At 43.1% G+C, this 23,247-nt stretch overlaps 1 protein-coding gene across 2 annotated transcripts; it reads left to right on the forward strand.

Moving 5' to 3' along the window:
- Nucleotides 1-321: 321 nt before the first annotated feature.
- SEC22C (SEC22 homolog C, vesicle trafficking protein) lies at nt 322-22,741 on the forward strand. Of its 2 annotated transcripts, XM_086742119.1 has the most exons (8): nt 322-377; nt 5,671-5,768; nt 6,337-6,546; nt 8,679-8,842; nt 10,767-10,949; nt 16,485-16,603; nt 17,601-17,666; nt 19,336-22,741. In XM_086742119.1, the coding sequence occupies exons 3-8, from the start codon at nt 6,365-6,367 to the stop codon at nt 19,534-19,536; spliced, it is 915 nt and encodes a 304-aa protein (XP_086598245.1). In that variant the 5' UTR covers nt 322-377; nt 5,671-5,768; nt 6,337-6,364; the 3' UTR covers nt 19,537-22,741. The 2 variants fall into 2 exon arrangements, with proteins under 2 accessions (XP_086598245.1, XP_086598244.1); XM_086742118.1 differs by lacking the exon at nt 322-377 and having other exon boundaries at nt 5,642-5,768.
- The last annotated feature ends 506 nt before the right edge of the window (nt 22,742-23,247 follow it).

The following is a 23,247-nucleotide window of genomic DNA, read 5'->3' on the forward strand; positions in this document are numbered from 1 at the left end:
TGCCCTGCCCGTCTGCGAGCCCCCGCTGCGGGTGGGCCGAGGGCCGCGACCCCCGGGGGAACCGCCGCGGCCTGGCCCGAACCACCGCCGCGGCCTGGCCCACCCGCCGCCTCCAGCCTCGGCCCAACCCCATCCCGCCGCTCCCTCCGGGGCTTGACCGCGGCGTTTCCCGCGGCCCCGCCACTCCCGTGCCGCGCCCTTCGCCCCGGTGCCGCGTAACGCAGCTCCCATCCGGACTTCGAACCGCCCGGCCCCGGCCTCCCCCGTCCCGGCGAGCCCCGCGCGGCGGCCGCTCTACCCCGGCGGAAGGGGAGGGGACCGGTCGTGTTGTGGTGCCGCCGCCGTTGTCCGGTGGGAGAGGCCCGGGGCGGGGGAAGGTGAGTGGCGGAGGGGTTCTTTGGGGGGGCCCTCTCTTCTTCCTCCTCCTCCTCTTCCTCCTCTTGCATCCCTTTCTGGGTACCCTGTGCTTGAGGGAGTGTGAGGGCCCTGCGGGGAGGGGCTGGGGTGATGAGAGAATTTGTGGCCTTCTGGCAGGGAAGTGAGGTTTGGGGTGATCGGGGAGGGGAGTTTGGGGTCTTGAGGGGTGGGGGTGAGTAGGGGTGATGCGAGGGTTTGGGGTCCTGTCATGTGGATGTGGGATTTGGGGGGGTTCCTTGGGGTGCATGAGGGGTGTAGGGAGAGGGGGGCTTGGGACTCTGATGGCTGGGGTTGGGCTGGGGGATGGCTTGGGGTGAGCTGGGATAGTGTTAGAGTTTGGGACATGAGGGATGGGAGTAAGACGTTGAGATGTTTGGGGCGCTTGAGGGGTGTTTGGGGAGACTTGTCAGTGTGTAAGAGTGCCCTGGTGAGGGGGGTGGCCTTCAAAGGTGTCTGGGTTTGTTGAAGAGTAGGGGGAAGGGGTGCTTTTGTGGGTTTTAGGACAGTTAATGTGGGGGAGAAGGGAGGTAAATGGAATGTAGGGATGTACAATGTGGTGGGTGGAACAGGATGGGTATGGGAAGGGTCGTCAGTTATGTGGGCTGGTGCCGGCACAGAGATGAGCTCTAGGAGGCTTCAGGGTGCAGGTTGGTGGGAGTGGGTGTGTATTTGGGAGCAGATAAGGTGGCTGATTTTCCTGAGACATTAATGTAGAGAGTTTCAGAGCCCTACAGGGCAGTCACAGTGTGGTTTGGGCAAGGGTTGGGAGGACTGGCCGTTGAGGCAGTGCGGCTGAGGGGGAGCTGAATGCTGGCGTTTGAGGTTTGTGTAACACAATTTGTGGTAATTCATAGGAGTATGTGTAGACAGGACATGTGTGATGGTAAGGGCTTTCAACATGTTTCCCTTTGGGGATAAGAATGAAGCCTCTAAGATTTATAGGAGCCTATAGGCTCTTGATGTTCACAAATCCTATTTTAAAAGTTGAGATAGCATCATGCTTTCAAATTGTTTTTGTTCACTGCGAAATCTGGAGACTAGCTTTTGTTGCGCTCTACGCTGTGATATCAGTGGCCTGGTCAGCGCTGCTGCGAGCGTTGAGGGAGAGCAGCTGGGAAGAAGCAGACGGATAAAATGACTGCAATCTTAGAAGACGTTTCAGGTTTGCCTTTTTATATACGTGAGAAGAGGATAAAATCCATCTTGTGATCCTGCAGGGAAGTAGTAACTCTCCCTTGTAAACTGTATCTCGGGTCCTTTTCTCGTCTTCCTGATTGAGACTGAAACCAGCTCTTGAGCTACAGCTCTGTTAAATGTTTTGTGGTTGACTGAGTCAACCTGAATCTTCCGTATTCTGGTGTCCCACCTGTATCTACACGTGACTCCCTCTGAAGCTTACCTGGTAACAAGAAGTCCCATGTTAGTGTTATGCCATTCTTAGAAGGAGACTTCTGCTTTTGATGGTTAGGTGGAATAATTTCTTGAACAACGGTATTTTTAAAATAATTCCCTCCATGAGCTGTGTACTGGTTTGCAGTTGCCTTTCGAGTTTTCTAAGTACAGACAATGAGGTGGGGGTTTGTCTAGCATTTGGAGAAGTGTGGCGCTTGCGAGTTGGGTCTAATCCTCTTATTTGAAGGAGCTTGCGTAACAGTGGAGTAAAGTGTCAGAGGTCTGATTAAGGCTGCCTTAATAATCCCGACGCAGTCACTGGAGAGAGCTATCTGCTACTTAGGAAGCGAGGGATGGACGAACTGCGCTTCAGGCAACTTCTTAGATGCCAACTGTGGGAATACCCTGAAGAGCCTTATTTGTTGTAAGGCTGGTAACTATGTACTGTTTACGCGAGTCTTGCAGTAAACAGTTTTCTTCTGAAGTGTTGCGAGATGTACAGGTGCTTCAAATAATGAAAAAAGAAGCTTTGTTTGCTTCAGTCACAAATTATAACTTATTCTTCTAAACAGTCAGAGAATAATAGAATGGTTTGGGTTGGAAGGGACCTTCAGAGGTCATCAGGTCCAACCCCCCTGCAAGGAGCAGGGACATCTCCAACCAGATCAGGTTCCTCAGAGCCCCGGCCAACCTGGCCTGGAATGTTTCCAGGGATGGGGCATCCACCACCTCTCTGGGCAACCTGGGAAAGTGTGCCACCACCCTCAGTGTAAAAGTTTTTTTTCTTATATCCAGTCTGAATCTGCTTCCTTCTATTTTAAAACCATTACCCCTCATCCTATCACAACAGGTCCTGATGAAGAGTTTCTCGCCATCTTTCCTGCAGGCCCCCCTTCCGGTACTGGAAGGTTGCAGTAAGGTTTTCTTGGAGCCTTCTCTTCTCCAAGCTGAACAGCCCCAGCTCTCTCAGCCCGGCCTCACAGCAGAGCTGCTCCAGCCCTCTGATCATTTTTGTGGCCTCCTCTGGACCCTCTCCAACAGCTCCACGTCCTTCTGATGTTGGGGGCTCCAAAGCTGGACACAGCGCTGAAGGGGGCTCTCACCAGAGCGGAGCAGAGGGGCAGAATCACCGCCTTTGATATTTTTCAAGGTTTTGCCTGCTTTTTGCCAGTAAAATAGCAGGGCTGACGTGGTGCTATTCATTCTGAATGCTGCAAGATTTGATATCTGCTTAATCAAAAGACACAAGTACATTGCCAAAGTTCAGAACCTGAGTTCAAAGGCCTGCCACGTAAAGTCAGTTGCACATACTTTGGGCTGCTAATCACGTGCAAATAGAGAGGGGCTGGAGGAGGAAAGCGTAGGTCAGTCTGAAATGTTAAGATCACAGATTCGCTTGGTTATGTGCACACCTTGGTCCGTCCAGTCGGTTGTGCACGCAGTTGCGTACAGGTGACGTGGCAAACTTGGCTCGTAAGTTGCTAAACTTTCAAGGGAAGCGACATTAATAATATTGTGCACCTCTGATGTGCGAGTGACAAGGGGCTTGTGAAAAAGGGAAAAGAAAACCCAAAGCCTGCTTGAGGTGCCAGAGTAGGTGGGCTGGGGGAAAGGAAAGGAGAGGGCTGGATGAGTTTTAGTGATAGGAGTTCCGTAGAAGACGGGTGAACCGGTTGGGTTAATCTATTTTTAGGCTTTGCCCTCCTCTCTGAGGTGATGTTGGCTCTCACTTCTTTCAGCTAAGCCTGTGCTACGTTTCAAATAAATCCCTGAATTACAAAAAAAAACCCCTGTATATATTTTTTTTAACTCCTCAGAAGTCTTTACAGGTACTGCTCTCAAATCTCACACCTCTTTGCTCTTTTGGGGAGTAGGGCGTTACCTACGCAAACATTCCTTTAAATGGGAGCTCTGTAAGAATCAGAACCAGTGAACACATTTGCGGTTGTTTCGCCCTGAGGTTGTGCTCACCTGCTCTCTGTTAAGATTTGAGTCACTGCATCGGCCTTTTGCTCTGTTGGGGATGTATTTTTCTTTGTACATTTTGCCTCTGTATGCCTATTTTCACAACACCAAAAGGCACGTAAGATAGCTATCCCGCTTGCACTTACAGCTTGGTTGTGTAAGCCTCATTTCCTTAGGCAGCAAAACTGAAAATTCACAGGCAGGTAGATTTAAAAAAAAAAAAAATAAGCCTTTTGGATGAATACAGCAGCGATAATCTGATCGTACGGTACAGCAGGTGCGTTCTCCAAGGAAGGAGCGTTGACTCATTTCTCCAGTGAAGTCTGGCGTGTAATTTGGAAGTCTGCCTGATGGTAACTGATACCAGATCTTTCACTGGGGAGTAGAGAATCCCTCTGATGGGCAGCTGGTATTCGGTGAAAGCCTTATGCCCTGAAGCATGACTGTTTGTGTGTCTTGGAAAGGTGTATACCTTTATATGTGCAGCTGGTTAACTACAGGTGATTTTGTCCCCAGTGATGATCGTCTCAAAATAGAGGGAGGTAGATTTAGATCAGATATTAGGAAAAAAATTTTTACAGTGAGGGTGGTGGAACACTGGCCCAGAATAGTTTGGGTGGGAAGGGACCTTCAAAGCCCATCCAGTCCAACCCCCCTGCAAGGAGCTGGGACATCTCCAACCAGATCAGGTTGCTCAGAGCCCCGGCCAACCTGGCCTTGAACGTTTGCAGGGATGGGGCATCCACCGCCTCTCTGGGCAACCTGGGCCACTGTTCCACCACCCTCAGTGTAAAAATTTTTTTCCTAATATCTGATCTAAATCTACCTCCCTCTATTTTGAAACCATTCAATTTTTCGTTTTCATCTGACTTCTGTGTTAAAGTTTAAGCGGCTTTCTGTGCTGTTCCTTTCATCACTGCTGGCACAGCACGTTGAAGATTGATGTGATGCTCCAAGTAATAATCTTTCTTGTTGTTTAAATTCTTATTGGTGCATGGTGGAATGAAGTTAGTGAGCTTAGTTTGATTTTACAACTCAAATGACTGCTGGAGAAGAACTGTGAGAGGGACAGTGGGGAAAAAAAACATTTAGTTTTTCTTTAATCTCCATTTTAAAAGTTCAAAATAACACTTTTGAAGTGATGTGTAATCTTCTGGAGTTTTAATTTCCTTTTTGTCAGTTCCTCTGACAATTGTTAGTTGCTTTAACGTGGTGGCACATTGCAGCCGCCTTTGACAAAGGGATGGTTCCTACAAGTTATGTGGAAATGATTCCTGTGGAGCAGAAATGAGACTCTTAGTGCCACCTGTGGTAAGAACTCAACCCTTGTTAGACACTAGAGCAGCTCTAGAGGCAGGGGAGTTTATGAATGCCTGGACTGGAAGAGGCTTTGCTCTCTTACCTTCTTGGACAGGAGAAACACTTGATGGTGAGCCCGATGTTTCAAAGAAACTTTGAGCACTGTAATGAATTATTGGATGCAGGGCTGTTTAAAGCAGTCATTCCTTCTATCAAAAGTTTGAGTTCACAGTGTGATTTTTTTTTTTTTTTTTTAATTTTTTTTTCCCCTAATATTTCATTTGTAGTTTGCCTGAAGCAGAGTAAATGCCTTTTTTTTCTTGGCTGGTTTGTGATAATCACTTCATGCCTACTGATTTAGAGCTGCTCCTTTACAGATAACTTAAAAACAGTGATTGAGGCGTCAGAAATATTTTGGATATCATTTCAGAGTGTCTTTGAATGCATCTAGGAACTGACATATTGGATAAGAAAATTAGCTGTTTGTTTCTCTTTAGCCAGAATACTTTCTAGGCTATATTTGCTCACTGGACAGGAGATTTTATATTCGTATGTGGTCATTAGTTTTCTAAAATGTTCATTACGGTTATTTTTCAGGGAGTATGTGAGCTGCTGCCTTAGTCTTCTAACACCTTGCACGGAATACTCATGGTGCGTCTGAAGGACAGATCTCTTGTGTGCGCTGAACGTACCAGGTAAATCCCAATAATAACTTTTCATGGGAGATTGTTAAAAGAGTAAGGAGTCACGAGAGAGCAACTTTTATTCTGTATTTCCTCCTAGCTGATTCTGTAAAAAGAGCCTGACAGGCTGTAGCCTAAAATTTACTTTTGTATTTGTGTGTTATACTAGAAAATTAGGTAACTCCACGCTAATGCCACTATTTGCAACACTAGTGAAGACACAGTGTGTCAGTGGGAGTTAGCCGGTTTCCGTAAATACCTTCAAAAACTTTACTCAGCATTTCTGATGCTTGAGGTAAAGCAGAAGGAGGGAAAATGGTGTTATTTTTTAGGTAGATAATTCTGTCGAATCCCCTGCCTCACCTTTTTGTGTGAGAGAGGCAAAAAATGGACACGGTGGTGGCCTTTGAGAACGGTTTGATTGCCTTTCGATGGCAGTGGTGTTAGGAGAGGCGCTGTTCAGTAGCAGTGGTGAATAAACTCTTCCCTTAGCATATTTCTGGCTAGCATATGGGGTTGGAAGTAGCTAATATCACATCCATTAATGTGCCATTAACCTGACTGGATATTTCATTTTCAGGTTGTCCTCATGAGTACTCCGGTGGAGAATGTCCATGATCTTCTTTGCCTGTGTGGTGCGGGTGAGGGATGGACTTCCCCTCTCAGCCTCCACAGATTTTCATTTCAACCAGGGCTTTCTGGAATGCAGGAAGAGGTTAAAGGCGTTATCCTCAATTCTGGCGCAGTATCCGAGTCGAGGCACAGCAAAAGGACGTGACCTTAGCATACAGTAAGTCCCTGCTTTTTTTGTTTGTTTTTTTGACTTTGTTTTTTGAAATTATTGTCCTGGAGATGAGTTGAACTTTAAGGATTCGGTATATTCAGTAGTGAAACTGAAATCCCACCATCTATGTCTAGATTGTGATCTCCAAGCAGTATTTTGAATCCTTATTTCTCAGCACTGCAGGCACACAGCTCCTACTCGGTTTAGTAAGCATATGTTAAGAATTCCTTCTTGAAGTTGTCATTTTTTTGTGGCAAATGCTTTCTGCTCGATGGGCAGTACTTGTTACTACTAGCAATTGGAGTGTCTTGGACTTCTACAAATACCTTTGAAGATGGCATCCTAGTGCCTAGGAATGAATTAGTTTAGTCTAAACCCCAAACTGTTTCCTTAGTGACTGTCAGGTCTTGCTAATGCCTTCTCTCAGGCCCCTGCAGTTCTGATTCTGGCTTGCGCGAAGCTGCCCTGGCTCCCTTGTACGCACTGCCCACTCCATTTTCTGAATGCCGGCAGACTGCAAGTCTCTAGAAGACTGATGAATGTGTCTTGAGGAAGCCTGAGGCACACTGACAACAGCCAGCATGGAGAAATTCTGAGTCTTTGCTTTTATTTATTGGAGAAGGATCTTCTAGGCTTTATTTGAAGAAACTAAGGTTTCATTCAGAGATGAGAATTCTTGTTTACTATTGATTTTAGTTTAGCTCTAAAAATGAGTTTTCGCTTGTAATCGCAATTTTGCTTAGCAAATGTAAGAAGACTTTAAAGTGACCCTGAGCTAAAACTAAAAATCCCTTTTTGGGGGAGTGGTTGGAGAAAGAAGGTACATGAACTTACGCTGAATCAATTGGAAAAGCAGAGATTAGCATTTTAATTCCTTTTCCCTCAAAGCTTGTGCCCTTTAATGCTGACATGTTCTGCTGCTTTTAATCTTCTGTAGTCTCTACATGCATCTGGCTCTGAAATCAGAAGAGTGCAAACAGATACCTGGCAAAAAAGGCTGTAAATTGTTGACAACTGGGAAAAGGTAGTTTTACGTAGGCGTGGTATTGATCCTCACCTGTGAGCGAGGGGAATTTAGGGAATGTACCCAGTGTAGCTAGGCTGTAATGGAGCTAATCAAAGCCATGAATCCCTGGTACATAGTACAATGGATAAATAAAAATGTGATAAAACGGAAGCCACAAGTATTTCTGTATGACAGGGGTGAAATATATAGATAGTAGAAAAGAGAGAAAATACAGAGAGAGAGGAATTGTTCACCTTCAAAACTTTGGTTTTATACTGAAGCACCGCTAACAAATGGCTAACCTATAAGGGAAGATTTCCTCGGTCGTCTTTCAGAGATAATTACAAATCCCTAATTATGGTGGGGATTATGGAAGTTTAGCTATCCACATTATGAGTGCTGACATCTGAACTGGGAGCCCTGACTCCCATCGTATTTAATGAAGCCTAGACAAAAGTGATTTATTTCATCTTTCAGTACATTTTGGTAAGACGAATCCAGTGTGAAGTTTCCTGGAAGGTTTTGGGGCTCTCTGTAAGTGGAAACTTCTGCATAAACATGACTTCAGTGTTAGAGGGACCCCTTTTGGAGTAGAATTTTTATCATGCTGTTTCTGATACAAACTCATCTTTTTTTTTGTTACAGATGACTTGGCCGTAGCAGTGTTTGAATATCTTAGTTTATGCAAGTTAGCAAATAACTCTTGCTGTTAATATGAGGTTACAGAGGGGAGCAAAGAATACATCTGCTTGTTTTTACTTCTGTTTGTGGAAAACCACTGTGCTTTCTTTCAAAACCTTCTTGCCTGTGATGTTTTCTGGCCATCTCTTTTCTTATTAACGTTGTTAAAAACCAACCTGGGAAAATAACATCCTCCATTTTTACTGATGTAGCAATTTGATAAAATCTGTATTGTGATCTTTAGGATGCGAAGGCGAATGAGTTAAGAACAAGTGTTGGATCTGCAGGGCTGCAGGACTGCTACAGCAGTGTGAACAGTACATTTTTTGTAGTCTGCTTTTCCAGTGCGTGCCGTACACTTTGTTTTGACAGAAAACACAGTTTACTTCTCACGTTCTGCATGACTCTTACCTTTTTGTGTTGATGTAACATTTGTTTTTTTCTATTTTAGCTTCCTTTCTTCTGGGGATATTGCCTGCATGGCGATCTGTTCCAGCAGTTACTCAACCATCATGGCATTTTGCTTCCTGGAAGAGCTTCAGTGGGAATTTGCTGCTTCTTACGATACAGCAAGCATCAGTTTAGCTTCCAGGCCGTATGCTTTTCTTGAATTTGGTTTGTAACTTGTTTTCTCATAGTAAGAATTCCTTGTCTGCTACTTTTATGATCTTAAACAGTGTCTCCTGGCCAAAGCCTGATCGTAAAAATGAATATGTGTGCGTGCCTTTGCGTGTGTGTGTAGAAGGAGATCTTGTAACTGCATTAAACGGTCAGATTATTGGTTTTGCGGTTCCTGAGAGTCCCTGTAACAGATGAACAAAATGGTGCGGTGATTAATAAGCAAGCACAGAAGGAAAAGAAATCCACATCTCAAACACTTTCTAACTTAATTAAAAAAAATCTGAGAAGTGAAGACAGATGGGTACAGGAAAAAAGGGAGACAGAATAAACTATTATGGGCTACTTTACTTCTGGCTGACTTAGATTCATATAATACTTCATAATCCTGTCTAGTGTTTCTTTTTTTAACCTGATATAATTTTTTTTTTTTTTTTTTTTGCCAAATGGCAGCTGCTCTACTGAACCTCACACCTTTGAAAAACGCCATTCCCTTGCAGTGAGAAACTTCTCTGGGCAAGGATAAGATATTGCAGTGTGTTAGCATACTTCTGTCCAGGTTCCGGTAGTAGTGTTAAGCTCATGCTTAAAAGATCGAGAAATCCACATTTCAGGCATGATTTAATTTTATGCTGAGATCTAAAGATCTAAATGAGGTGGGGTTTTTTGGTTTTTTTTTTTTTTTGTAACTTGAGTAGGAATTTGGGAATTTATAGCCTCTTTTAATTGCAAAAGGCTCTTTTTAAAGAAAAAAAAGTGCTTTTTTCACTTTTAATATCATACTGTGTTCTATTACTGAGTCTATCTAATGTTGCTCTGTGCTTATTTTTTTTTTCTTTAATTTTTTCTTCCCTGTGGTTGGATTTAAGATGCACTTGATGCGTAAGATCTCAGCCTTTTGCCTGTAGTTACAGATAATTATAGCAGACTGACTTAAGGTAAAATCCAGGATTTTTCTCTAAGGAATGCTTATTGCACTGCATATTCTACCACGACATGCAGTCCTCCGGTGCGGTCTCTAAACTAGCACTTAAGTTATTATATGTGTATTATATCCAGTAGCAGCAGTGGTCAACCTATGCAAGTCTTCTAGCGGAACAATATCTTAAGGATGTGGATTTTACTTACAGGATGTGGATTTTACTTACAGGCCGTCTTAGCAAAATCAGCGTTTCTGCATTTTAGTTCCCTAAGCATTTGAAATAGCTTGAATTTGCCGATATCTTTGCACAATTAAGTAGGAAGTTGTAGTATCCGCAGTGAGGTACTTCAGCTCTGGAGGCGTGAGCGATTCGTTCTCGGATAAATTCTCTGCTTACTCCCAGTGCCACTCCTGTCAAACCAACAGGAAAAGGGTTACGTTTGCGAGTGCGACAGATGAAGCAGCGGGACCTGTACGTAGATGTGTGGCTTCAACGTTGGTGGAACTGGCTCTCCCAGTCAGAGTTGCTTCATGACTCAAATATAGATTGAATTAATGTATCTCTGTGCTGGAAAAAGTCCTAATCCTTGACATTGTTAAAACATAACTCCTATGAGAAGCAATTACACGTCATGAGTAGTTTAAGATAATGTGTTACCATCTAACCTGGAATACAAAAGCTTGTTTTCAGTCCACTGCCAGGCAGGATGTTGAGGTATAAAGTATCCAGAAGGGACTGGGCGTGATGTAAAATACCTTGGAGAGGAGTTTTTGTTCCCTAACCAGCGGTGAAATTTTACACCTGGAGCTAATAAGAAAAGAAATTAAGGAAGAAATTATTATGGGGTTGCACTAGATGACCTTTAAAGGTCCTTTCCAACTTAAACTATTCTATGAAAAACAATCAGAAAAGAATGCCACAATAATAAAATCAAAATAATTACCTAAAGCACTTAACTTTTGCAGAGCTAATTGAAGCATGTTTTTATCTTGTTTCAGATAATGTTATTCAGAAGGTGAAATGCCATTTTAACAGTGCGAGCGGCTCTCGAACGAAGGCCAGCTGGGAGAAGATTGAGGAGGAGCTGAAGTTCCGGCCTCCGGTTCAGCTGAAGCTGGAGGATACAGAGCTGATGAATGGGATGACGAACGGTGGGCACGCAGGCGTTCATGTGGAGGTTGGTAAGTTACTACTACGCGCAGGTGACAGTAGACTTCCTGAACCTGATTTTGCAAATGACAGAAGAACGTCTAACAGGAGTGATTCTTTTTGTACTGGGAGATACATGTATCATGTGTATGAAACCAAAGAAAAAAGACTGCCTTTGTACCATAGTAAACAACATATGGTCTTTAGATTATAGCTGGTATGCATCACAGTAGTGTCTTTTTTTTTGGTTTTTTTTTTTTTTCCCCCAGCTTTAGGTCAGCTTCTCTGTATGGACAATTCGTTGTAAATGGACTTGGCATTTTCCATGTTAAATTCTCCTGCTTTTAAAGTACTTGTTTGTTAAGTTTTCTGTGACAACAGAAGCCCCATTAATTCATCGCTTGTTGCGAACTCCGATAGAAGTTATGTAATTCTGAATGAGTTGCTTGAGCCTTGGGGAAAGAAAGGATGAGAAGAATATGAGCTGAGGGGAAAGCTCTCATTCCTAGACTCTCTGGTTTGGGTTGTTCTCCCGTCTTTGCTTTCTCCTTTTACCTTATTCTTTAAGATCTAAAGCATTTGACTAAAGTTCTGAAAGAAGATATGTATGTCTGTATAAACAACACATTGAGGCTTGACGAGGGATCTTTTTGTACCAAGTACTGACATTTTACCTGGTTTTAGAAGTATTTTATTGTAAAATTAGTATTTTCTTATTTGGGTTTCAGTTGCATGGTCACAGCCCTGCCTGCTTCCTCTATGAAATGCTTGTAATCCTATTAGCATGGCAGTTTAAATGCAGCTGGAGTGCCATGAGCTTGTATTTCCTCTTTTTTTTTCTGTTGTTCTGGGCTTGTGAAGCAGTAATAAAATAAAGTTCCAGTTGCTCACTCTTATTGTTTCTGATGGATGAGCTAATTTGACATAGGTATTTTAAGTTAAAATACAGAGGGGCGGTGGCAAGGAGGAAGGAAAAGTGGAATTGAAACATTTTGTTGGCCAGTCAGATTTATGAGTGTTCCTCAGAACTGTGTGTGAAGGTGAAATACTTTCGTGATGTGACAGGGCTTAGAAATTCTTCGTGCTAGTGCGAACAGTTTCAGTGCCAGTAAATATTTGAATACAGAAATACATTTTCAGTTCCTCTGTATTCTTAATTACTTTCTCTTGCTTTCCATCTGGCTTTGTATTTCTGGCTGTTCTCTCTGGTCTAACCCAAATGCTCTTACAGATTGGTCTGCCTTTATTTTAAGGATCTTGTTTATGATCATCTGTTTCTCTCAGCTGGAGTCAGCTTTCCTGGCTTGTGTCTCTCTCTTCTCATCATTACCTACCAGCTGAATCCCACTTTGCTGCTCTAAGTTTAGATGTGTGGACAGTGTTTGTTCCCATGTTACTGTTATTTATATTACGGCTCTGCTATACAGGAGACTTCTCGAGCATGCATTGAAGTGTTACGGTTGCAGGAGAGCAGAATTTAATTGCATCTATATTCTATAGTGAGGATAAATAATCAAGGGATTGATCAAAATGTCAGTCTCCTTACGTGGTTGTAGCTGGTTCCTGTCTTCTTTTGAGCTGTGTGGTCACATCCCATGGCTCCTCGTTTTAGTGTGAAAGGACTCTGAAAAGTCAGGGCAGTTTTGTCCTTGTTAGTATACATAGGAACAAGAGCGCTTTTCTTTTTATTTTCATTCTTTCTTCTGTTTATTCCTTCCTTTGTTAACTAAACCCAGACCAAATCTTGCTAGAAAGACACCAGCATTGTATCCTTGATCAACATCTAAGCAACCTCAGCTGTTGTTGCAAAAACCTCACCTTGTGTCTCAATAGGAGCACAGCTGATAAAGCTCTGGAGGACAGTGAGGTATGCATAGAGAAGAAATGTGAAGTCTAAGTAGATTTCTGGGAAGAGGGAGAGTTTTCACGTCAGAACTGGCTCTATGAAGTAGAAGAACAACTTGTGCTATTCGTCTAGTAAGCATGGTGTTAAACTATGCAGCACTGTGCTCCCTTTCATGAATGTTCTTAGTCTTTTGCAGGCACACAGGGAGTCCTCAGAGTCTTTTTAAAGGTGTTTTTTGAAGATGTCTCACATATTTGTCTTTTGTGTGCTTGTATTTTATTTTTTTCACTCCTGGTGCTGTCTTTATCTGGAGCTTTGAGTATGTGACTCATTGTCAAACCCTTGTTGTGTTGTGCTTTGAAGAGACAGTACGGAGCGTGGTACAGGCATTCATGTCAGTCTCTGGTTAAATAGCCAGAGGCCTCTGCTCAGAAAATCTTTTATAGGCAGAAGTTTCAATTTCTTCATTGCGTGAGGGTGTTCTCACAGAATTGTTCTGTACATGTTCGAACCTGCAGATGCGTTTTTCCTGGGTGCTAGGTAATCCACAGTCCCCAGAACAACATCCATATGATTCTTGTACTCTGAAGTGTACAACTTTTCTACTTGAAGAGTCAAATCAGTTTGAAACCCAGTAAGCATGTACAAAATTGTACTGTTGTGGACCGAGTGCTTGTACTCTCTTGTTCCCTTATTTAATGTAATAAGCAATTCTAGTATGAAATTTTGTTTATAAAAATATGATTGAATTCACACGAGGAACTGTCATAGTTTTTCCCTGGCAGTATCCATCTCGCTTGTTCGGTACAATTTCAGTTGCTGAATTAAACCTCAGAATGATACAGCAGAAGTAAAGCTCCACAGCAAACAACTTATCAGTTTTCACAGAATCTGAACCCTGAGCAACTGGATATTGTAATCTCCCCTGCATGTCATAGCAATTCTTTTTCTCCTACTGAACAAAAAAAAAAAACAAAACTTTTACATGATATTCCATGCTGCAAGAGCAGTCCTTCCCTGGGAACTCCTGCCGTGTATAGTTTGCAAGCTCCTGTACACTTGTGCTTGATAATTTTTTTTCTTTGTTTGAGAAGCACTGCGTGCCTCTGAAGTAAACCTTAGAAACTGAGGAAGAAGAAACAGTAGTCTTTACTATATTTCTGTGAGAGGGAGGTTACAGAGCTCCAACATTATTTATCAGGAATAATAGAAAACTGAATACTCAGGTCAGTGAATGAGAAAATGTGCTGCTGCAGCTTCTGTTCAGTGCGCTGTTTGGACCTTAAATTTCACTGCGTAGCAAAAAAGCAAAATTGCCTTTAAATGGTAGGGTTACTTGCACCATTTATTTACAGGAACTTATATGTGATGCTAATATACAGTAATGCTACATAATGTGACATATATCAAATGGAATTAATACAGTTCCTTTTGCAGCCGCTTTGGAGATCAAATTATGGGTGTATGAACGCGTTCCAGACAAATTATTTACATAGACACTTATAAAAGATACTTTATATCCCTACATTAATTTGGCACCAAACTTTTTTACGTGCATCTATCAAAATCTCTCTTGAAGGAGAAGACGCAAGTGTTTCCCCATTTTAAACCATACAGTACTGCAATATTTAAGCTGTTGTGGTGTTTCATCTGTCACGGAAATTAAGCTAGAGATGATGTCTGCTGTGTTGCATAGTTTATCTACAGTAGTCAGGAGATGGCTACATCTGGGCAGGAGGCAGAAGATCCTGAGAGCTGGGGAGACTTCTTGAGGGCTCATTCGTTCTCTTCTGTGTCTTACCTCATGGAGTTCAACCAGACCAAGTGCAAGGTCCTGCGCATGGGTGGGGGCAATCCCAGGCACAAGTCCAGGCTGGGTGGAGAATGGATCGAGAACAACCCTGAGGAGAAGGACTTGGGGGTGCTGGTGGGTGAGAAGCTCAACATGAGCCAGCAATGCGCTCTTGCAGACCAGAAGGCCAACCGCATCCTGGGCTGCATCAAGAGGAGCGTGGCCAGCAGGTCGAGGGAGGGGATTCTGCCCCTCTACTCCACTCTGGTGAGACCCCACCTGGAGTACTGTGTCCAGTTCTGGAGCCCTCAACATAAGAAGGACATGGACCAGTTGGAGAGGGTCCAGAGGAGGCCATGCAGATGACCAGAGGGCTGGAGCACCTCTCCTGTGAGGCCAGGCTGAGAGAGCTGGGGCTGTTCAGCTTGGAGAAGAGCAGGCTCTGGGGAGACCTTAGAGCAGCCTTCCAGTACCTAAAGGGGGCTGCAGGAAAGATGGGAAGAGAATGTTCAGTGGGGCCTGTTGTGACAGGACAAGGGGTAATGGTTCCAAAACAGAGGGAGGTAGATTTAGATCAGATATTAGGAAGAAATTTTTTACACTGAGGGTGGTGGAACACTGTCCCAGGTTGCCCAGAGAGGTGGTGGATGCCCCATCCCTGGAAACATTCCAGGCCAGGTTGGCCGGGGCTGTGAGCAACCTGATCTGGTTGGAGATGTCCCTGCTCCTTGCAGGGGGCGTTGGACTGGATGGGCTTTAAAGGTCCCTTACAACCCAAACCATTCTGTGATTCTATGATTCTGTGGTATTTGTGCAGGAGAGGATGTGGATTTGGTATCTGAGCTCCATATTGCCCTTTTTATTGTTATACTGACAGTGCTCTGCTTGTGGTGATTCGAGGGCAGGGATGACATGCAGGTGTGATATCTATTGTTGGGCTAGCTAGTATAGCTAGAGAAAAAAAAATAGCTGAGCTTTTGGACACCAAAACCCTCAATTAGAAGCGGGAGATTCCAAACTTAAATACATGTTTATAATAATTGCTTTGACCTTAATTAGGTGTGTATCAATTAGAACATCCTGAAGAAATGGTATCTGGGGGTGTGGGTATTAAGTAGTAGTGGAGAAGGTGAGAAAGGAAGGAGACAGATAATTCACTGCCTGTGCAATGCGGGCAGGTTGGGAGAAAGGGAATTATAACACACTTTAAAATGTTGCTCAAAGGCCAGAACCTGTAGCATCCAGTTTAATCCATAGGCCCCAGTTCTGACCGTGTTTTGTCGGTCTGAGAGGCCCAGAGGTAAGAGCAGCTCTTCCGTGAGAGACGTTTCCCCGCTGTGGCTGGGTGCTATCATCCTGACAGCTCCTCCAAGAACTGTTGTGGCAGCAGAAAATCAAATGCTGTATGGAAACTCTGCAGGTGAAACTAAATTGCTGTTTACCAAACCGAACCCTGGACCGTAGGAAGAAATACGTAATTACCAGTTGAGGGCGAGATGAATCGCTGTCTTTGTTTTATGGGTGTGAGAAATGTAAGGTCTTTCCCAGACCTTTGGGTGCTTCAAGCCTCTAGCTTTTCTGCTGACCCGTGTGGAGTGGTAAGTATGCTATCCGCTGCAATAAACAGTTGAAAAATATCTACGTGCACCTGAAAAGACAACATTAGTGCCAAATAGCTCGAGAACAAATCCTGTTGCTTAATCTGTTTAAAAAATACTACAGAGCTCCTGGTGGTTTCTGGATGTCTGAAGAACTGAGCAGTGTAATGCAACAACAAGAGGTTTTTCTGTTCATAATTGGTCTTCTCTGGAGCAAGAATGAAAGATTTTGAAAATATTTAAAGCCTGTGTAAGCTAATTTGAGTGATTTTATGTGAAAAGATTCAAAGTAAGAGTGCAAAGTTTCACTAATATATTTTTTTTTTTAAAGTCCCTACTTACAGAATGCAGCCTGTGACTCCCCTGGGGATTCTGTCGCTTGTTCTGAACATCATGTGTGGAGCTTTGAATCTCATTCGAGGAGTTCACCTAGCAGAGTATTCGTTCCAGGTAACCCTGATGGAATTGAAACCTGGAGATGAGTCAAAGGAACAGAGTTATTTAGGTAACCAGGTTAAGGGAAGCTGCTCTGCTTCTTGGTAGAGGATACATTTTTCCACAGTAAGTGTTTTGTTTGTCCAGAGAATGTACAATAGATTGCTCACCTGCTGGACCTCATGTGTTTTGTTGTGTATCACAGCACAATGCATTTTATTCTTTTCTAGGAAGATTACAATTTGGAGAAATATTTTAATTTTGCCAGGCTGGCTGGATTTTTTTTTTTTTTTTTCGTAGAATGGTTTGGGTTGGAAGGGACCTTCAAAGGTCATTCATCTAGTCCAACCTCCCTGCAAGGAGCAGGGACATCTCCAACCAGATCAGGTTGCTCAGAGCCCCGTCCAACCTGGCCTTGAGTGTGTCCAGGGATAGGGCATCCACCGCCTCTCTGGGCAACCTGTGCCAGTGTTCCATCACCCTCAGTTGTTTCCAAATATCTAATCTGAATCTATCACCCTCTATTTTGAAACCATTACCCCTAGTCCTATCACAACAGGCCCCACTGAACATTCTCTCCCCATCTTTCCTGCAGCCCCCTTGAGGTACTGGAAGGCCGCTCTAAGGTCTCCCTGGAGCCTCCTCTTCTCCAGGCTGAACAGCCCCAGCTCTCTCAGCCTGGCCTCACAGCAGAGGTGCTCCAGCCCTTGTTCCAGAAGCTTTTGTGTAATTTTTTTTAAACAAGTACAAAACTGTAACCAGCTTTTTAAAGAGGGAAAAATAAATGTCCTGATTGTATGGTGGCACAGTTTTATTTAGCAGGAATTGTCACATAAACTTCAGTTCTTGGTATCTTGTTCAATGATACCAGTCTTGCTCTTTAACACTGTTACAATCAATCAACATAAACTGGAATGAGAGGTACTTGATGAAATAGAGTGTTCTAAAATATCAAGCAGTACTTGCTAAAAACTGTAGCTGACGTAGTTGTCACTTCTTTTCATCCAAACAGGAGGACCATGAAGGAATTGGAAATGTGATAGCTTTTTTTCTACCTTTTCTAGCCTGTGTTTTTCAGGTACGTTAACTGTAAATAAAATGCTTTCTGATTGTTTTTATATTATAGTATACAAGAGAAAATTATTTTCAGCTAAACAGAGAAAGTTTAGTTTTCAGTTTCCTACCTAGATGATTCCGCTGAGGTACTCCAGTGAAGTGGTGCAAATACCGCTAAAGGCACAATTTGACCCTTGGCAAACTGCAGTTGCAAGCTTTTTCGGCGCTTCTGTGTTGCGACGTGCCAGCTGGGGCCGAGCGTGGTAGATGAGCGCTAGCCCAAAGATATTTTGGTTCCCAAAGGGATAGACACGACGTCTTTCTGACAGTGGCACACCTAGAGATGGGCTTTTGTAGCGTAACCACCTTGAACGATTAAGCCAATACAGGATAGCAACATTATTGAAAATGTTTTAATTTACATTAAAAATTAATCGTAATTCTTGAGACAAATGTGGTTCCTGACTTCCTTAGATTTTTTTTTTTTTCCTAATGGATTATTTTCTCTGATCTCCTACTTCAGAAGAGTTTGAATGAGGAAAATATACGCTTTCAGGCTCTTCAGGTTGTGGTCCACAACCTTGAACTTGAAGGCAATGTGTTGTTTGCAAAATCTTCCTTTGGTAGCCTGTCATTGCAAGAAGCTGCCGTAGTTGGGTTACTCGTTGACAGAAGGAATGACATCATGCCTGCAGTGTATATTGCTCAAGACTGTTGTGTTTAGCGAATGGTTTGGGGATCACTGTCTTCTCTCTGTGGTATTTAAAACTTGCAAAGAGGCTGTTTGTTGTATTATAATAGATACAATTTAGTGTCTTTCAGCCTTCTTACAGCTCTGCTCACAGCAGAATTTTACAATGGAGATACTGATTTTGATCTAAATACTTGATGCAGGTCATTCTTCATAAAGAAAGGCTCTGTCCTGCTTTTTTCCAGTTAGTATCTGAAGCTAGAGAGCTATAACAGTCATCTTCACAAAGTGCTTGTGCATAAGTTGAGCTCAAATGTGAAGTGCTTTCTACGTGCTGATCTCTACTTGTGTCATCACCACAGTTGGAAACTGTGACCTTAAGTGAGAAAGCGTGATCTGTTACCGCCTGAGTTAAAAAAGTAACTCTTCTGCCAGCGCTTTGAGTTTTTAATTCTCTCCTGTAAGGGTTGTTGCTCTTCACACGTGGTGGGTTCCACCTGTTCTTGGCTTTAAAAAAAAAAAGAGCCCAAAACCTCAGCTAAGGTTGTTAACAGAAATGATGGTCTTTTACCAAGTCAAGTCTAGAAAGTGAAGTCCTTTACTCATCCCAAGAACAAATACGGCAGAAGCAGATTTGGGTTTGCTTTTTGCTGTTTTCTGAGCCTCTGTCTTGCAAAATCGTGGGTGGTTTTTGAAAGCCAGCTCAGCTTTCAGATTCATTTTCATCCAAGCTGAGACAGACAGGAGCGACGCGGGTTGTGCCGACAGAGTTCTCGTGCTGCCTGTGCTTACTCTGTAGGGGCTGGGTTGAGGCCAACGCTCTGGTTGTTCTTGGAGCGCCTTTCAACATAGGAGTTGAAGGGAAACCTTGAGATTCTTAGTGATCCCTGTAACGGCAGACGCATCCAAGCAGCGTGGATGTGCCAGCAATTCCAAGCTGCCTCTCCTGTGTGTATGTACGCAGTTCGATGCTAACGCTGTCTCTCTGGTCCTTTTGTAGTGTTACCTGTACCTCTTCTACAGCTCGGCAAGGAAGGTGAAGACATTTGTACTCTTTTTCTCTGTTTGTTTATGCAACATTTACTTGTACGGACTGCGGAACCTCTGGCAAATAACCTTTCACATAGGAGTGGCATCTCTTTCTTCGTATCAGATACTGACAAGGCAACTTCTGGAGAAACAGCCTGACTGCGGAGTATGAAAAGACTTTGGGTTTGCTGCTCTATTTTTACGATTTTTTTTTTGTATTAAACTGGCCAAAAATAGCTTAGAGTATTTTTAAAGATTTGTCACAATGGTTATGGGAAGGAGGATTTTTCAGAGCAACATGGAATAAAGTAGGATACTGCAGTCCTGTCAAATACGGAGCGAGGAACGTAGCTGTATTTAACCCGTCATGTGGTAATCGTGCATGGTAGGTCTTGTCAGGCGTCATCAACAGATGAAGGTTCTCCTTACCATAAGTGGGCTTTTACTCCTTGACTAACACCGTCTAGACAGTTATTTTGCCATTTGTCTTACTGGCTTAGTAACAGTTTGACAGGTCAGTGTCTTGCCCTGCCAATGCTTCGGAAAATATTAAAATTGTAGAGTAAAAGGAAGATAAAGCGGTGGGTAACATTTTTGTCTGTAGAATTTGTTAAGCGTTAAGATTCTTGGTAAATGTAAGTAAAGGAGTTGATTGGCGTAATTAGATGAGTTCAGTAGCAGTGAGAAAAATGGTTAGGATGAGCTTCAAGGTGATTTTTCTAGGTTTTGAAGGAAAAGGAAAAGGCTGTGGCTCTTTTAAAAACCATAAAGGCTATAAATATCTCCTGGCTGAACAGCGCATCGTAGTTAAGTATGTGCTCATTGGTTAATTGCAAATATGCTTGAGGCAGCATAAAAATAAACCAAGTGAATATAAGTGATCTTTCAGCTCAGGTGACCTTTATTTCCTTGCTTAAGGTCACTCTTAGTATAAGGGTAATCCCATGTTTGCTTGGTCTGTACAGATAATAAATCTTCCAAGCCTACTTATGACAGGCCACTGACTCCTTCACCTTTTTAAAAAAAAAAATGTGTAGCTGGTGAGTAGAAAGCCAGTTCCGCTGATGGAAAGCAAGAGCAGGTTCTCTTTATTATAGAAAAGACCTTTAGTTAATGGTGTTGAATTCTTACACTAAGATGAGTTTATGAGTGCGCACTTTTGAATATAGTACTTCAAAACTGAAATTCTTAACCTCTGCTGCACTGGGTGTTCCTGTAGGTAATGTATGGAGGTGCATCTGGGCGTTTTAGAACATACAGAAATGATTTGGGCTGTCTGTTTAAAAAAAATGCATGGCATTTTGATGCAGGTGTCCTTGAAAGACTGTAGAGATTCAAACTGAGAAGATGTAGAGAAGCGTAGGTGTTATTGTGGAAGTATGGTCCTAGATTTTCATTTATTTTTTCTTAGGAAACTGTTCTCTGGTCGCCCTATTTCATTTCTTCCAGCAGACATCTCTCACCAAAGATGTATTTTCCTTTCAATAGCCTCTGCCTCTAGTGGTTGCAAAGAGATTAACATGATGCAAAATTGTCTTCCTGAATATGCAGAAACGCTTAACAAAATTCCTTTCCTGTATCAGTGGACTACTAGACCAGAAACCTGCGGTGCTGTACCTTGGAAACACTTCTGTGATGCAGCTGACTGCAACAACGGCATCGATAGCAGCCAATTGCAACCTGAACAGTTTCTAGGACTTGAGGATACCTGCTACCAGAGCTTTGTCCAGTACTAAAATGTAGATATTTATTTTTCCATCCCATCTTAGCCCATTCACTGTACCACTAACGTAATGAAATCCTTTAAAGTGTGAGGAGTAGCCTGGTAGCAGTGATGCAGGAATGTTTCAGCCGGGCAGTTAAGGGAACAGGTGGAGCTGCGTGCCGTAAGGGAATACTCTTCAGTTATGAGGGAGTGGATTAAAGCTGTTTGTCATTACCCCAGTTCTCTGCCGGAGCGTGAGTGGAGAAACGAAGCCAGAATTAAACCGTTGTCCTTAAGACACCCAGATGACCCCGCAGATGTGAGGGTTTTGGTCTTGACAAGCTTTAAGTTTCCGTGCTGTCCGGTCCCAGTTTTACTCGGTGATAGGATGCAACTCCCCACTCCGACCCTGTCAGCCCAAAAGGGCTTTACTGGTTCTCCGTGGGCTTGGATAAAGCTAGCCTGCTGTAGCTTGAGGCGCGCAGAGCACTTAGAGCTGGGGCGTGGCGCCAGTGAGCCGTTACCCGCTTTCTGTTCCTCATCTTTGCGTTGAGCTGATTGGAAGAAGCTGTGACGTTCCTTATGCTTCCCAAGCATCCGAGCGTTTGCTTTATCACAAAACAAAGGCGTCCCTGCGCCAGGTGATGTTAGCAACAGCTCTGCAGTAAGAGTGGTAGAACAGGCTGTTCGGATAGCTTGTGTAATTAGCACAGTCAGAGTGGATAAAGATTAAATTCAGCTTTTGTTTAATATCTTCTTTTTCCTGAAAATGTTTTAGTAAATTCAAGCAAAACTAGTTGGTTCAGTTCCACCTTCGTGTAATTTTTTTTTTTTTTTTTTGCTTTGTGGATTAGGTGAAGGGTGCGACTAGATCTGTTCTACTAAATGAACAAGGCTCTGGTTTGCTGTTAGTCTTAATCCCTTTGCAACCTTTTATTTTTATTCCTTGTAATATGTGTAAACCGTGTTAAGGAGCCTGCATGGTTTAATACATGTGCGTTAGTATCTGCGCACTTCTTAGGTTTGGATTGTGATTCAGGGATGAGGCACAGCACGCGTAGTTAGACCTTTTTTTATTTTTTATTTTTAATGTTAGTCATTAGGATGGCTCCTGTATCTGTATGGGATTTATACAGTTAAACTTTTTCTTCTGGTGAAACAGCAAGAGGAATAGAATAGTTTACATTGATCTCAGTGCTTTAAGATTTAATAAAAAAGAATGACTTGCAGTTTGAGTGCATGAAATCGGGCTCATAACGTGGGATTACACTTGTATGGAATCAAATCCCCAAACAAGAATCCATCCCTTTTTGTTCATCTTTAAACTGTTTAATGTAGTTTGAATTACATCTTCTTAATTCTGTCACTTTTCAAGAGAAGTCTTTTGGAAACTCTTTTCCTCAGCCAGCAGCTCAGCACAAGAAAATTGGCAAAGAATAAACTTCATTGATTTAAAGATTTGCAGTGCTTAGTCACTTTACGAAGTTGGTAATTTTCTGTGGGTTTGGTTTTTTCTTTCTCCCAAAGACCTGTTAAGTTTGTCGAAGGTGGGCTGGTACCTTTTTAGACATTTTTGCACTGTATTAATAATTGAACCTGTGTAAATGTGTATAAAATAATTTTGCATGTGTATGTATATATGTACATATATCCAATAAATGGCTTTTTTTTTGTAATGATTGTCTTCATTTTTAGAATCATAGAATGGTTTGGGTTGGAAGGAATCTTCAAAGGCCATCCAGTCCAGCTCCCCTGCAAGGAGCAGGGACATCTCCAACCAGATCAGGTTGCTCAGAGCCCCGTCCAACCTGGCCTTGAATGTGTCCAGGGATGGGGCACCCACCACCTCTCTGGGCAACCCGGAACAGTGTTCCACCACCCTCAATTGTTTACAAATATCTAATCTAAATCTGTTTCCCTCTATTTTGAAACCATTACCCCTTGTCCTGTCACAACAGGCCCTACTGAAGAGTCTCTCCCCATCTTTCCTGCAGGCCCCCTTGAGGTACTGCAAGACTGCTATAAGGTCTCCGTGGAGCCGCCTCTTCTCCAGGCTGAACAGCCTCAGCTCTCAGCCTCACAGGAGAGGTGCTCCAGCCCTCTGACCATCTTGGCCTCCTCTGGACCCTCTCCAACTGGTCCACGTCCTTGTGTTGGGGGCTCCAGAGCTGGACGCAG

The sequence above is a fragment of the Chlamydotis macqueenii genome, chromosome 2, assembly GCF_036417535.1.
Source record: "Chlamydotis macqueenii isolate bChlMac1 chromosome 2, bChlMac1.mat, whole genome shotgun sequence".
In the NCBI taxonomy this organism is placed as follows: domain Eukaryota; kingdom Metazoa; phylum Chordata; class Aves; order Otidiformes; family Otididae; genus Chlamydotis; species Chlamydotis macqueenii.